Raw genomic sequence first — 14545 nt, 5'->3', positions numbered from 1 at the left:
GCCATCACACCTAGCTCTGACCTGCTAGATTTAAGACTTGCTTGCGACCCATTTCCCTTAAATTTCTCTCTTCTAGAATGAGAATGGTCTATCATATGCTTTTCTCACAGTTGTATTTTGGAAGCAGAAAACATCTGGTTTCACAGGTTCATAGCTAGAAAGGATTTTGCCTCAGGATGAATCATACTTTGAGTCTCACCCACACCCAATTGAGAGGCTGATATTTAGATAATATTTTGGACTTACAGTTGATGCTGAAATAGATTGAGAATTTGGGAGCTGCTGGGATGAGGTGAATGGATTTTGCATGTGGGAAGGACATGAATTTTGAAGGTTCCAAGGGTGAGGTCTCACAGGATGAATTGTGTTCTCCCAATACTTCCCACTGAAGTCTTAACCCTAAGGACCTCAGAATGTGACTGTATTTGAAGACAGGCTATTTCAAGAAGTAATTAAGTCAACATGAGGACATACGGGAGGGTGGACTCCACACAGTCCAATATGACTGGTGTTCTAATAAGAGAAGATCAAGACAGGACAAATACAGATCTTAGACCATGTGAGTACACAGCAAGGCGGTGGCCATCTCCTAGCCGAGGAGAGGCCTCAGAAGAAACCAGCTCTGCTGACACCTTCATCTTCTATTAGCTGCCTCCAAAATAGGGAGAAAATAAAATCCTGTTATTTGAGCCACCCAGTCTGTCGTACTTGTTACGAAAGGCCTAACAGAGTAATATAGCACATAGTAGACAACATCACCTCAAGTCAGCTAAAATGACCAAAATTCCACGCAGAATTTCTACAAAAGGGGAAATAACTCAAGGATAGTCTTATTATGTACTATCAACACAATATGAAGAAAATTCCTTGAAGACAGAACGTAGATGAGACTGCTAGAAGCCTGCCCAAAATACCAGAGGATAAGCACCACCAAAGAGTTCTCAGTTCAGCAATAAAAACAAAAGGGGGTGTGTGTGTGTAAGATGGTGGTGGGTGGGCATAGGGTGTGGTGGCCCCACAGGGTCGTGGGGTGTCTCTTATGCTGTGTTGAGGTGCAGGATCCAAGAGGTGAAGAGACAGGACACTGAAGAACTGGTGAAGAGCATCTGGACTCAGGGGGGTCATGCCACCTGTAAGCACAGATCAGTGGTAGCCCCCAAATGCCCCAGAGAATCTGTATTTATTAGGTACAAGCAGGGGCAGGGTCATGAGTGACATCATCATCTATAGGCTTAGTAATAGGGCATATATAATCATAATCACGTGAGTCACAAGCGAGGGGACCACCCCATTATGTCACCTGGACAGAGAGGTGGGCCGTGTGCGGCAGGGGACCAAGCCGTGCACAGTAGTAGAGGGTCATGTACAGAAAAGCAGTCCACCCCCATTAGGTCACCAAGGCAAGGAGGTGGGCTGTGTGCAACAGGTGTTGTGTACAATACTTCTTATCTAGGGGCTGGAGACTTCAAAGGGTTTCTAACAGAAAGATACTGTAAGCTTAATGCAGTGGGAGCTGACAGACTTGTGCTCTTAAGATATTTATGGGAGGATTCTTTGAGCTAGCACAGAAGTGAGAAAAGACTGATGGGGTGTGCAGCTGCTGTGACTGGTCATACCAGAGGGGTTCTTCTCCCTCAGTTATTTGAGGGATCTCAGGCCTGAGGCCTACTTTCCACAGAAACTGGATGCAAGGTACCACAACTCCTTTATCAGGAGGAGAGGCTCCTGCTCCAAGCCTGCCATACAGCGTGTGCCCTTTCAGGCAGGGACGCCACCGCTTGGGTCTTTGGTTCTCGTCCTGGTCTGGCTGTTTTCCCATGTGCTGCTTCTGTTCTGTGACTGCTCTAGGCATTCCTCCTACTACAAACTACTATATGGTTATATAGAAGGATTCTATAAATCAGCACTAAATGTGTCCGTACAGCTCCAACTACAATACCTATATGATTATATAGAAAGATTATATAGAACTAAGTATGCTAGATATAAGTATTAAGTATGATTATATAAGCTAGATATATGTAAGTAGTAAGTTACACTTCAAGCACTAATTCTATAAACTAATATATGATTATATATGAAGGATTACATAAAGGAAACAGCTGAGCAACGACACTATCAACTAAGATATTCTTCAGGCACTACTTGTGCCTGGGGTCTGGATAGTTCTCCTTCCTCGGTGCACAGGGGGGTGTTACCCACAGGTGGGGGTGTTGTCCCTGAATTAGCTATCAGGATAAGGTTAGGGAAGACAGAAAAGAGCTATTAGGCCAGGCGCAGTCGCTCATGCCTATAATCCCAGCACTGTGCGAGGTCGAGGTGGGTGGATCACTTGAAGTCAGGAGTTTCAGACCAGCCTGGCCAACATGGTGGAACCCTGTCTTTACTAAAAACACAAAAATTAGCCAGACATGGTGGCACACGCCTATAATCCCAGCTACTCAGGAGGCTGAGGTAGGAGAATTGCTTGAACCCAGGAAGTGGAGGTCACAGTGAGCCAACATGGCGCCACTGTACTCCAGCCTGAGTGACAAAACGAGACTCTGTCTGAAAAAAAAAAAAGAGCTATTGGTCTAAGGGCCAATATATGCATTAAACCATTTAATCCTTCACAATAACTCTACAAGGCTGCTATAACTGTTATCTCTGTTTTACGAATCAAAAGTTTAAGACAGAGAAGTGAAATTGCCCAAGGTTTCAGTAGAATTGAGCCCAACGGATATGGGGACCAGGGCTTGTGGCCAGGGCTTGTGGCAAGCAAATGGCCAGGCTGCTGCAAATGTTCGTTGTGGGCAGAGTGGCAGAGGCATCCAGCATGCAGGTAAGTGGCAGAGGCATCCAGCAAGCAGGTAAGTCCGTGACTGACACCTCAACAAGGATGCTCTGCAGGCTGGGAATGAATGACTTCCTGTGAGCTGAGGGGGTTAAGGGGAAAAGCAGGGGAGGCTAGGAAGCTAGATGTGAAAACCAAAATGATAAAGACATTATTAAAAACGATTACACATTCTTGTAAAGTTAGAATGGAGAAGCTTTCTCAAGCAAGACATAAAACCAAAAAGATGACAATTAAGCTTATCTACATTTAAAAACTGTAAGAAAACATTTAAGCCAGGCATGATGGCAAAAGCCAACAGTCTCCCCAGCTACTTGGGAAGCCAAAGCAGGAAGACTGCTTGAGCCCAAGAGTTCGAGACCAGCCTGGGCAACATAAAGAGACCCCATCTTGAAAAGAACAAAACATTAATATGTTGCAAGACTCATAAAGTTTAGGGAAACGGAAGGAACTCTGCATAAATACAGCAGAGGCAAGGGATTCAGACCCATTATTTTCAGTGTCTAAGAATCCACAGAAAAAGCAAACTGTGGTTTAGTAATGTGGAGTAAAAGGCATGGGTCTGCAGCCTGCCAGCCTGAGTTCAAATCTATTCAGGAGTCTCACTCCGTCACCCACCCTGGAGTGCAGTGATGTGATCTCAGCTCTTGGCTCACTGCAACCTCTGACTTCTAGGTTCAAGAAATTCTCCCTGCCTCAGCCTCCTGAGAAGCTGGGATTATAGGCGCCCACCACCACACCTGGCTAACTTTTGTATTTTTTAGTAGAGCTGAGATTTCGGCATGTTGGCTAGGCTGGTCTTGAACTCCTGACGTCAGGCAAGCTGCTCGCCTAAGCCTCCCAATGTGCTGGCATTACAGGCGTGAACCACCATGCCCAGCCATTTGTCTTTGTTTTTTTTGAGAAAGAGTCACTCTGTCGCTGAGGCTGGAGTGCAGTGCTATGATCTCTGCAGCCTTGACCTCTCGGATTCAAGTGATTCTCTTGCCTGAGACTCCTCAGTAGCTGGGACTACAGGTGTGTGCCACCATGTCTGGCTAATTTTTGTATTTTTGGTAGAGACAGGTTTTGCCATGTTGGCCAGGGTGGTCTCAAACTCCTAACCTCAGGTGATCTGCCCACATCGGCCTCCCTAAGTGCTGGGATTATAGGCATGAGCCACTGTGCCAGCCTGAGTTCAAATCTTCACTCTGCCACCTACAGCTTGTGAGCACTGGACTCTGGGCAAATGACTTCTCGGGTGCCCCAGCTTCAATACAGAGACATGATGGCACCCATCTCAGAAGGTGCTGTGAAGATGCAATGCATGTAATCATGTAAATCACTGAATCCTGGTGCAATGTTTGGAACATTAAAAAAAAAAGTGTGAAAATAAACGAATAAGGATAAATGAATACTAACTAGGCAATTCACAGAGAGAACACAATTAACAAGAGACATTCCTCCTCAGTGGCGGATGCAGCAGCATTGTCTGATTGGCACAGACTGAACATGTGGGAGTGCCCTGCATAAGCATGGATATAGAGAAGCAGGGCTGTCACCAGCTATCTGGGCATCAGCTGGTGGGAAAAGCTTTTTAGGAAGGCGAGCTGGCTGGAGCTAAAACAGTGCCTACTCTTTGAAATCCATCATCTCTCCCCCTTCTCAGGAGCAGCCCTTTGTTTCTGGCTGTTTCAGAGCAGTCTGTGTCAGTGTCCAGCAAGAGAAGAATGGTGTTGAAAACTCCTATGTCTAAATGAACACCCATCCACCTTCTAAAAGTATGCTAATGGGGCTGAGAGACATGTTATGGGCAGAAAGCAGCTGGAGAAGATTCAAAGTGCATCACGAACTTTGCAGATTCAAAGTGCATCCAGCTTGCACCTGAACTCCACGTGGGCCCCACATGAACGCATCACCCTTGGCATGCAGAGGTGGGCTACTTGGAAAACCAGGAGTGGGCACCAATGCTTGTGGAGCAGGATCTCATCCTTTCAGATCTCCCACACTAGAAAATCCCCTTTGTCCACCCATGAAAGGGGGCCAAGCACAAGATGCATGGAGCTGGGTCGAAATGGCACAAATCTTGCCTTCAAAAGCATCACAGGTAGAACAGCTAATGTGTGTGAGCCAGTCTCCATCTCTGCAGAAAACTACAATGACACATGGGTTCAAGTAAGAATCAGAGACTTGGGTTTGGTTTTTAGAAGAACCTATGAGCCGGGAGCCTGTAATCCCAGCACTTTGGGAGGCTGAGGCGGGTGGATCACGAGGTCAGGAGTTCAAACAAGCCTGACCAGCACAGTGAAACCCCCCGTCTCTACTAAAAAGAAACAAAAAAATTAGCCAGGCATGGTAGCACATGCCTGTAAGTCAAGCTACTTGGGAGGCTGAGGCAGGAGAACTGCTTAAACCAGGGAGGCGGAGGTTGCAGTGAGCTGAGATAGCACCACTGCACTCCAGCTTGGGTGACAGAGTAAGACTGTGTGTCAAAAAAAAAAAAAAAAAGAAAGAAAGAAAGAAAGACGGCAGCATTATAGCCTCTGCTTCTGGAGGTGGTGACCTTTACCAAGACGACTCAGTCTACACTGTGGCTATTTCTCAGAAAGCAGAAATGGAACATACACTTTCCAGGAGTCCCGTGAAGCTTCAGGACACCAGAAACCAGCTCTTTAATCCCAATTCCAAGGTTCTGTGCCAGGATGCTGGCCATCAGTGCTGAGAAGAAAAACACTCACCACATCACCAACAGCACTACAGCAGCACCCTGCTTTGACACACCCTCCCCAGCCCTGGGAAAGGCAAGGAGGGTGAGCCTGGGATTGAAAGTGAGCTGGGGAACACCCCCAGCAAAACAGAATCAGAACAAGCATCTCAGAACACCACAGCAGCGGTCAGTGGGGATCCTGAAGAGTTCAATTCCTAACTGCTCCATGCCCTCGCCACCACTGACATTTACACCACACACGCCACACCACACCCACACACCACGTATGTGCATGCACACACACATGCACTCAACACAACCATCCCCCATGCCACATATGCACATCTACATGCCACACACCACAGACACACATGTGCACACAGAGACACACAGGCCACCCCATACCTCCGTGACCCTTCTTTACCTGGGCAGGTGCTTTGAGGTACTGCCATCTGTGGGCAGCCCTGGAACTCTGGCACCTGCAGCTCATCACGTTTTCTTCTTTCTTCTACCTGGAATGGCTGGAGACCTGGAGAGTCTTTCCAGAGGAGGAAATAGAAAAATTGATTTGTCTGGCACCTACAGCACTAAGAGGGTGCTATCTGAATAGAGGGCAGGCTATGAGGGTGGCCCTGGGCTCCCTCCTGGGAACTGGCAGTGGGTGGACACTCAGTAAGTGTTTGCTGAGTGAATGAACTTGAAGGCAAAATGGGCCAACTCCACGAACATGAGCTCTGAAGCTAGACATAATCTATGCAGATCTGGGTTCTACTTCATCTACTCTGTGGCCAGAAACAAGTACCTCCCCCAGCCCACATTTATTTCCACTTTCTGCGGTGGGTTTTCTACAGTTATCACAACAGTCTCCTGCACACTCCGCACAGCCTGCGCAAACAGCTTATGCAGAGCCTGCGGGCTTGACATGGGACAGGACTACCCATCTGTGCCACGCCAAGGCTCTGAACGCTTGTTCCAGGTGGGGATGGTACATCAAAACCCTGTCCGCTTCAGCCAGCTCCAGGTCCCAAAGGGAAGGGGGTGTAGGGCTGCTGATGATTCTGTACAAAGCTATTTTCTCCTGAAGGAATAGATGCTTCGAAGCACCATGGTATAAAGGCCACTGGTGCACGTGTTGGTGACACAGCCTGAAGGAGGGCTGGAAAATGCTGCTGACCCCCAGCACCTCCCCACACCTCAGTGTCCTCACAGCACCCCTGTGCCAGGGAGAGGGAAGACTGAACAGGTGAGGCGTTTGAAAGGGCTGCGCTCAGTGCCCAGGTGAGAGGAGACACTTCCTCTGCAACCAGGCTTGTTATGAATCTCTGACCTCACTCCTGGAGGGGCCACTGTATTATCAGCACAAACCAGATGTTACTTATAGGCAGAGGAGAAAGGCATTCCTATTATTCCCCAGCTCGTGGCAGAGGGAGTACAATCCCAACGCCTGGCAAAGTTAAGATCCCCCATTCTTTCTATGAAAAGTCAGAGACAAGGCAAGACATGCAAGACCCAGACAGAGTCTGGGGAAATCGAGAAGGCAATCTGGGGCTGCAGAGAAGCCAGGGAGTGGGCTCACCTCTGCTGCCAGCAACACTTAACCCTCCTCTGTTCTCTTAGTTCTGGAATCATTACTCACCCAAGTAAGAGACCTGGGGCACTTCTTTCCCCTGGAGATCCTGCAACTCTGGGACGCGTGGCTCATTCTCCTCTCCCTGGGAGAGATCTGGCTGGGCAGCTAGGTCGTCTGTTCAAAGAAAAACGCAGGGTGCATGTTTGTTAGTAATCTGCTCCTACAGCAACCAGGACTGGTCCAGAAGAGAGAAGGTGGAGGGATGCCCAACGGGCGTGGCACCATCAGGGTGAGAAGTGAAAAGGCTAGAGCAGGCAGCGCAGGGGCAGTGGGGGGAACACTCGGTGGGGAGAGCTATGGGCTTGGGGTGTCTCTCTGAGGCTTGTCAGGTGTAAAGCAGACATAAAGGGACAAAAGGGTAAGAGCAATGGAAGAAAAATGAACATACAGCACACGTTCTATTTGGTTCTGTGACAAATAGCCTGGTAAGCCTGATGTGGTGAGATGGCAGGTGACAGTCAGCCAGACAAACTGTCTATAGGGCTGCTCTGTGCAAATGACCTCCCATCAAGGCTGGGGGTGAACAGAGAGATCTGATGCAACCCCCGCTTCCCTGACCTTATGGGAGGAAGTTGACTCTTACCCAAAGTGAGAACCTCCCTGCCCAGTTCCCTGGTCTTGAGGTATTGGGGGAAGTTATGTCTTACTTGGAGGCATTGAGACCCCGCAATCCTCCCCAATGATGAACTCTCCGTAGAAGCCAGTCTGGGCAGGATCTAGAAGGGACCAATCCTCTTCAGAGAAGCATAGAATCATGTCCTTGAATGGAGAAACCCGGTTCTGAAACCACAGTAGAACAGGGATGCCTCAGTCCAGGGACAAGCTGGTGTCTTAGTCTTAGTCCATTCAAGCTGTGATAACAAAATACCATAGGACGGGCAGCTTATACAAAACAGAAATCTGTTTCTCACAGTTCTGGAGGCTGGAAATCCAAGATCAAGGCACCAGAAGGTTGGATGTCTGGTGAGGGCCTACTTCTTGGTTCAAAGACAGGCATCTTTTGTGTCCTCCCATGATGGAAAGGGCAAGGGAGTTCTCTGGGGCCTCTTTTATGAGAGCCCTAAACCCATTTATGAGGGCTTTGCCCTTTCACCTGATCATCTCCCCAAAAGGCTCCATTTCCTAATACCATCATCTGGGGATTACAATTTAAACACAAATTTTGGGGAGATATAAACACTCAAACCATAGTATTCTGCCCCTGGTTCCCCCTAGATTCATATCCTTTTGACATGCAAAACAAACTCATTGCATCCCAATAACCCCCAAAGTCTTAATTCATTCCAGCATCAACTCAAAAGTCCGAAGTTCAACGTCTCACCTAAATAACATCTAAATCAGTTATGGGTGAGACTCAAGGCACAATTCTACCTGAGACAAATTTCTCTCCAGTTGTGAACCTGTGAAATCAAACAAGTTACGTGCCTTCAAAATGTAGTGGTGAGGCTGGGCACAGTGGCTCACATCTGTAATTCCAGCACTTTCGGAGGCCAAGGGCAGGCAGATCACCTGGGGTCAGGAGTTTGAGACCAGCCTGACCAAGATGGTGAAACCTCATCTCTACGAAAAATACAAAAATTAGCCAGGCATGGTGGTGGATGCCTGTAATCCCAGCTACTGTAGGAGAATCACTTGAACCCCAGGGACCAGAGGTTGCAATGAGCTGAGATTGCACCACTGCACTTTAGCCTGGGCAACAGACCGAGACTCTGTCTCAAAAAAAAAAAAAAGGTGAGGATTTCAAATCTCCTCTTTTCTTTTGGAAAAGAAAAGAGGTGATTCTGCCTTACCAGAATCACCCATAATAGTCTGTTCATGGGCAGGGCACAATGGCTCATGCCTGTAATCCCAGCACTCTGGGAGGCCAAGGCTGGCGGATCACCTGAGGTCAGGAGTTTGAGGCCAGCGTAGCTAACCTGGCAAAACTCGGTCTCTACTAAAAATACAGAAATTAGCCAGTATGGTGGCACATGATTGTAATTCCAGCTACTCAGGAGGTGGAAGCAGGAGACTCACTTGAGCCCAGGAGGCAGAGGCTACAGTGAACAGAGATTGCGTCACTGCATTCTAGCCTGGGCGACAGAACAGGACTCCATCTCAAAAATAAATAAATAAATAAATAGTCTGTTCAAGGCAAAACAGGGTTTTCTAGCCTGCACTTCAAAACCCTTCCAGCCTCTACCCATTACCTAATTTCCAAGCTTCTTCAACACTGTAGGTATTTGTTAGAGTAGCACCCCAAATTATTGGTGCCAATTTTCTGTCTTAATCAATTTGCGCTGCTATAACTGAATAATGCAGACTGGAGACTTGTAAACAACAAATGTATGTCTTACAGTTCTGGAGGCCAGGAAGTCCCCAGCTGATACCAGCATGGTCAGGTTCTTGTGAGGGCCCACTTTCTCGCTCCACAGATGGCCATCATTTCATTGTGTTCTCACATGGTGGAAGGGGCAGGGCCGCTCTCTGAGGCCTCCTTGATAAAGGCACCAATCCATTTATGAGGGATTTGCCCTTCTAACCTGATCATCTCCCCAGTGTCCTACCTCTTAATGCCAGCAGCTTAGGGGCTAGCATTTCAACGTGAAATTTGTGGAGAAGAGAACATAAAAACATTCAGACCACAGCACTAGGGGAGTGGGGGATGGAAGGTGGGGCTGAAGGGAGAGCCCACAGCAACGTGTACAGACAGAAGGAGGAGAAAGGAGACAGACTACCCCAGGTGCAGGCTCCAAGGCACACACTGCTTTGTAATTTCTGCTCTTGGATCCACCTCACCCCTATCTTGTTAGGCAGAATCCAAATGGCAGCTGCCTCGCTGGGTGGCCACAGATGTGGAAAAACAGGCCTTCCTACTCAGTGCTGGGGCAGCTGCACATCCACTCCCGTGGTGGGCTGCTGGGCAATGTCCATGAAGCTACCAGCATGCTCAACCTTCAATGCAGAGATTCTAAAGTTTATTTTGCACATGTGCAACATTAAGTCTATAAAAGCTGCTTCACCGCAGCATGGATACAATAAACACTGAAAACCTTTACACACACCAACAAGATAGCTGATTCAGATGGTTTTCCTGGGTGTTGGGGCCAGGCACCTACAACAGGGCTGGGAAGGAATGATTTTCTTTTTTTCTTTTGAGACATGCTCTTGCTCTGTCGCTCAGGCTGAAGTGCAGTGGTACAATCTTGGGTCACTGCAACCTCTGTTTTCCAAGTTCAAACGATTTTTGTGCCTCAGTCCCCTGAGTAGCTGAGACTACAAGCATTCACCACCATGATCAGCTACTTTTTTTTTTGTATTTTTATTAGAGATAGGGATTCACCATGTTGGCAGGCTGGTTGGGAGCTCCTGAGCTCAAGTGTTTCAACCACCTCCACCTCCCAAAGTGTTGGGATTACAGGTGTGAGCCTCCACACTCAGCCTTGACTAGTCTTTTTTTTTTTTTTTAAAAAAAGCAAAAACATAGAGGGCAGAGGGCATTTAAAGTAATCAATTTGGTGAAAAGTAAAAGAATGTTAATATAAAAAATAAACACCTCTGGAATCATTATACATAAATTGCACACATGTGTCCCAGTGATCAGAGCTGACATGAGCCACGCAGGACACGCCATCTTCAATGCCTCTATATGTGCTGCACTGGGGAGTGCACAAGCCAGTGTGGTTCTCCTGCAGAATGTGCACCTGAGTGTCACTGTGAGTCAAACCCCACCTGAGGGAAGGAAGGTACATCACCCACCACGACATCCTACTCTTCCGAACGATCCACAGCATGACAAACACTGAGAACCCAAGGAGGAAGTGTTAGAGATGGGAAACGAAATGAGAAGCAACACTGCTGGATCATGGCTGTTTCAATGTTAAATTTCTACTATGTGAGACTTGTATTGTGGCTATTTAAGAGACTCCTTGTGTTTAGGAAATATGCTCCTTTGGCCTGAATAAGGGGGCACAAATGTCTGCATCTAACTGAAGATGTGGGGACAAACAAAATGAGAAGATGGGGGAGGTAAGAAAGAGAAGGAGAGAAGGCCAGGCACAGCGGCTCACACCTGTAATCCCAGCACTTTGGGAGGCCGAGGCGGGTGGATCACGAGGTCAAGAGATCGAGACCATCCTGAGCAACATGGTGAAATCCCATCTCTACTAAAAATGCAAAAAATTAGCCGGACATGGTGGCACATGCCTGTAATCCCAGCTACATGGAAGGCTGAGACAGGAGGCAGAGGTTGCAGTGAGCTGAGAATGTGCCATTGCACTCCAGCCTGGGCAACAAGAGTGAAACTCCATCTCAAAAAAAAAAAAAAAAAGAAGGGAATGGGGGAAAGTGAAGTAAAGGGTATTTGGAAGTCTCTGTACTATTCTTGCTATCTTCCCTAACTTTAAAATTAATTCCAAACAAAAAGTTTAAAATAAAAATAAAGAGAATACTTCAAAAATTCTAACTCTGAATCAGGGTTTTGGAACAAGGACTCTTGCCTGTACATATGAATCACCCAGGCATCTTGGTAAAAATTCTGACTCAGTAGGTCCAGGGGTGGAGCCTTGGTCAGAAGCTGTATCTGAATGAGCCCCTAAGTGGATCTGCTGCTAGGAAGAGGTCAGTGTGAAAAAGCCTGTCTTCCCAGGCTGTTCTGCGGCATGCAAAAGAGGCCTCAAGAAGCCACGGGACTTCCTTACAAGGACTTGTGGAAGACAACTTGATATTTGTTCTTAAATGGGGAAAAAAATGGTAATTGTCACGGTTGACAAAAATATGAAAGAATCCAGGCCAGGGGCGGTGGCTCAAGCCTGTCATCCCAGCACTTTGGGAGGCCGAGGTGGGTGGATCACGAGGTCAAGAGATCGAGATCATCCTGGTTAACATGGTGAAACCCCGTCTTTACTAAAAATACAAACAAATTAGCTGGGCATGGTGGCACGCGCCTGTAATCCCAGCGACTCGGGAGGCTGAGGCAGGAGAACTGCCTGAATCCAGGAGGCAGAGGTTGCGGTGAGCCGAGATCGCGCCATTGCACTCCAGCCTGGGTAACAAGAGTGAAACTCTGTCTAAAAAAAAAAAAAAAGAATCCAGCACTCTGACAAGACTTCGGGGAAGGGGTGTGTGTGTGCAGTGGGGGTTCCGAGGGAAAAACTCAGACTGGACATTAACAGCAGATTTGGCTTTTTTTTGAGCCTTGCTTAGGTGTTTGAGAATCTACTTGCTGTAGTTTGAATGTGTCCCTCAAAGTTCGTGTGTTGGAAACTTAATCCCCAATGTGGCAGTATTGAAAGGTGTGGGCTTTAAGAGGCGATTAATGGGTTATCATGGGAGTGGAACTGGTGGCTTTGTAAGAGGGGGAAGAGAGACTCGAGTAAGCATGTTGAGATACTCAGCCCCCTTGCCATGTGATGCCCTGCACCCACCTCAGGACACCACAGAGCCCCCACCAACACAAAGGCTCTCACTGGATGGAGCCCATCCACCTGAATCTTCTCAGCTTCTGTAACTACGAGAAGTAAATTTATTGTCTTTATAAAGTACTGTTTCAGGTGTTCTGTTATAAGCAGCGGAACACTGACAACACAGTCATGGTATCACAGAAGCAAACCCAAGTCCAGCGGCCAGGTGGGTAGAGAGACAATACTCCAGTCAGCAACAGAATCCGACAGGCCTTTTTTGCAGGATGCCCAGAGAGCTTTTAGAACCATATGGACAAATGCTTCCATGTTGGGGAGAAGCATAAAAACACGACATTGATCTACAGCAGGATCCTAATGAGGCACACAAAATGGCAGGGAAAATCTAGAAGGAAGTTCACAAGGCCATTCATTCAGAGTCTTCTCACATGACTGGGAATGAGTGGTATCTTTTCACTTCCTAAAATTTGTTAATTTTTAAAATGAGAAGGGATGGGGAAAATAGATAAACATGTCTATTTAAGATGAAATCTTCAGAGGAGAGTTTTCTAATTCCTCCCACTAAATACAAATAAAAGCCCTGGACATTGCACATAAAATGAATACAGGAAGAATCTGAAAGGTAGAGAGAGGGTGGCAGAATGGCCAGGGACCTTGGAACAACATGTGCTAAGTTCACTGGTTCTTCTGTCCACCACATATTTCCCCGACTTGATGCCAAAGCAGCCAGCTACCCAGAAATGTCCATGGGCACAGACCTAAAAAACAAGCCCCAACAAAAGCCTGCTCTCACAGCCACTGGACCTGGCAAGGGGCAGCCCAGCTAAACAGATAATAACTGCTCTACCCCACTTCACACTGCAGAAGAAAACTGCTGTTTCTTACCAACACCAGTAGAGAATGAGTGGGGACCCCAGACTTTCACCCTCATCAGGGCGCAATGAGGTGCCTTCACATCCCTGCTGGGGTGGTCTCAGAGAAGGCCAAATAGGAAGCTGGGACCTCCATCCCTGCTGGCTGAAGCCCCCCTGCCAACTCACCAGTAGAGACCTTGTAGGGAGCTAACTCCCACTCCAACTCAGGTGTATGAGGAGCATGCCCATTTTGGTGCCAGTGGAGATCACAGAGGAAACCTGATGTTCTCTCACCAGGTAATAACAAGTGGTGTACCACCTGCCCTTCGCTTGCTGAAGCAATGTCAAAAACAACACAACACAACCAACCAAAACCAGCTACACTGAAGTTAAGGTCCAGAGTCTTATAAAAATGTGCAGGCAGGAAATCACTCACCAAGAATTGGAAAGATCTGAAATCGAATGAAAAAAGATAACCAACAGATGCCAACCCTCAGGTGGCAGATGCGTTAGAACTATCTGACAAAGAAGCTGTGATAAAATGCTTCAGTGAACAACTGTAAGCACACTTGAAACAAACGAAAATACAGAAAGTGTCTGGAAAGACACAGAACGTCTCAGCAAAGAAACAGAAAACAACTGGAAATGTGAACAGTACAAACCACAATATGAAATAAGCAGCTCAGTGAACAGGCTTAGCTGAGGAGGCGACAGAAGAAAGACTCAGTCAACTTGAAGATGGAAAAATAAAGTTATCCAATCCGAACAACAGAGAGAATACTGGCTGAAAAAATAACAGAGTCTCACGTACCTTTATAAATTACAGTTTCTAACAAGAGATCTAAAACCTGTGTCCTTAGCACCCTGGAAAGGAGAAAGGAAGAGGGACTAAAAAAGTACTTGCAAAATCTAGCTCAAGACTTCCCAAACGTGGAAAGAGACGTAACCTAGAAATTTAAGAAGCTGAGCAAACTCTAAACAAGTTAATCTAAAGAAATCCATACCAAGACACAGTATAATTTAACTTCTGAAAACTGAAGACAAAAAAAGAAAAAATCTTAAAGGCAGCCAGAGTAAAACAATACCTTCCTTACAGGGAAAAATTCTGAAAGAGAAGAATTCTCATCAGAAACCATGGAGGCC

The 14545-nt window shown here is 47.0% G+C and overlaps 1 protein-coding gene across 13 annotated transcripts in view; it reads right to left on the bottom strand.

Moving 5' to 3' along the window:
- The window catches only part of ZNF496 (zinc finger protein 496), a 64203-nt gene that overhangs the window by 32415 nt on the left and 17243 nt on the right, over positions 1-14545 (bottom strand). For 11 of the 13 annotated variants that reach the window (XR_013529903.1, XR_013529902.1, XR_013529904.1 and 8 more), the window contains 3 exons: positions 7797-7929; positions 7156-7263; positions 5944-6057 (listed from right to left, as the gene is read on the bottom strand). Coding sequence is in view for 9 of the 13 variants with exons in the window: in XM_078357078.1 (XP_078213204.1) it covers positions 5944-6057; positions 7156-7263; positions 7797-7929 (355 nt within the window). In the remaining 4 variants the exon portion in view is untranslated. Of the gene's footprint in view, positions 1-5339; positions 5531-5943; positions 6058-7155; positions 7264-7796; positions 7930-14545 lie in introns of those variants that run through there. The other 2 variants (XM_078357081.1, XM_078357080.1) reach the window with 1 other exon arrangement.

The sequence above is a fragment of the Callithrix jacchus genome, chromosome 19, assembly GCF_049354715.1.
Source record: "Callithrix jacchus isolate 240 chromosome 19, calJac240_pri, whole genome shotgun sequence".
Classification (NCBI taxonomy): domain Eukaryota; kingdom Metazoa; phylum Chordata; class Mammalia; order Primates; family Cebidae; genus Callithrix; species Callithrix jacchus.
The sequence above is the reverse complement of the archived record's forward strand: the minus strand, read 5'-3'. Positions and strand labels throughout refer to the sequence as shown.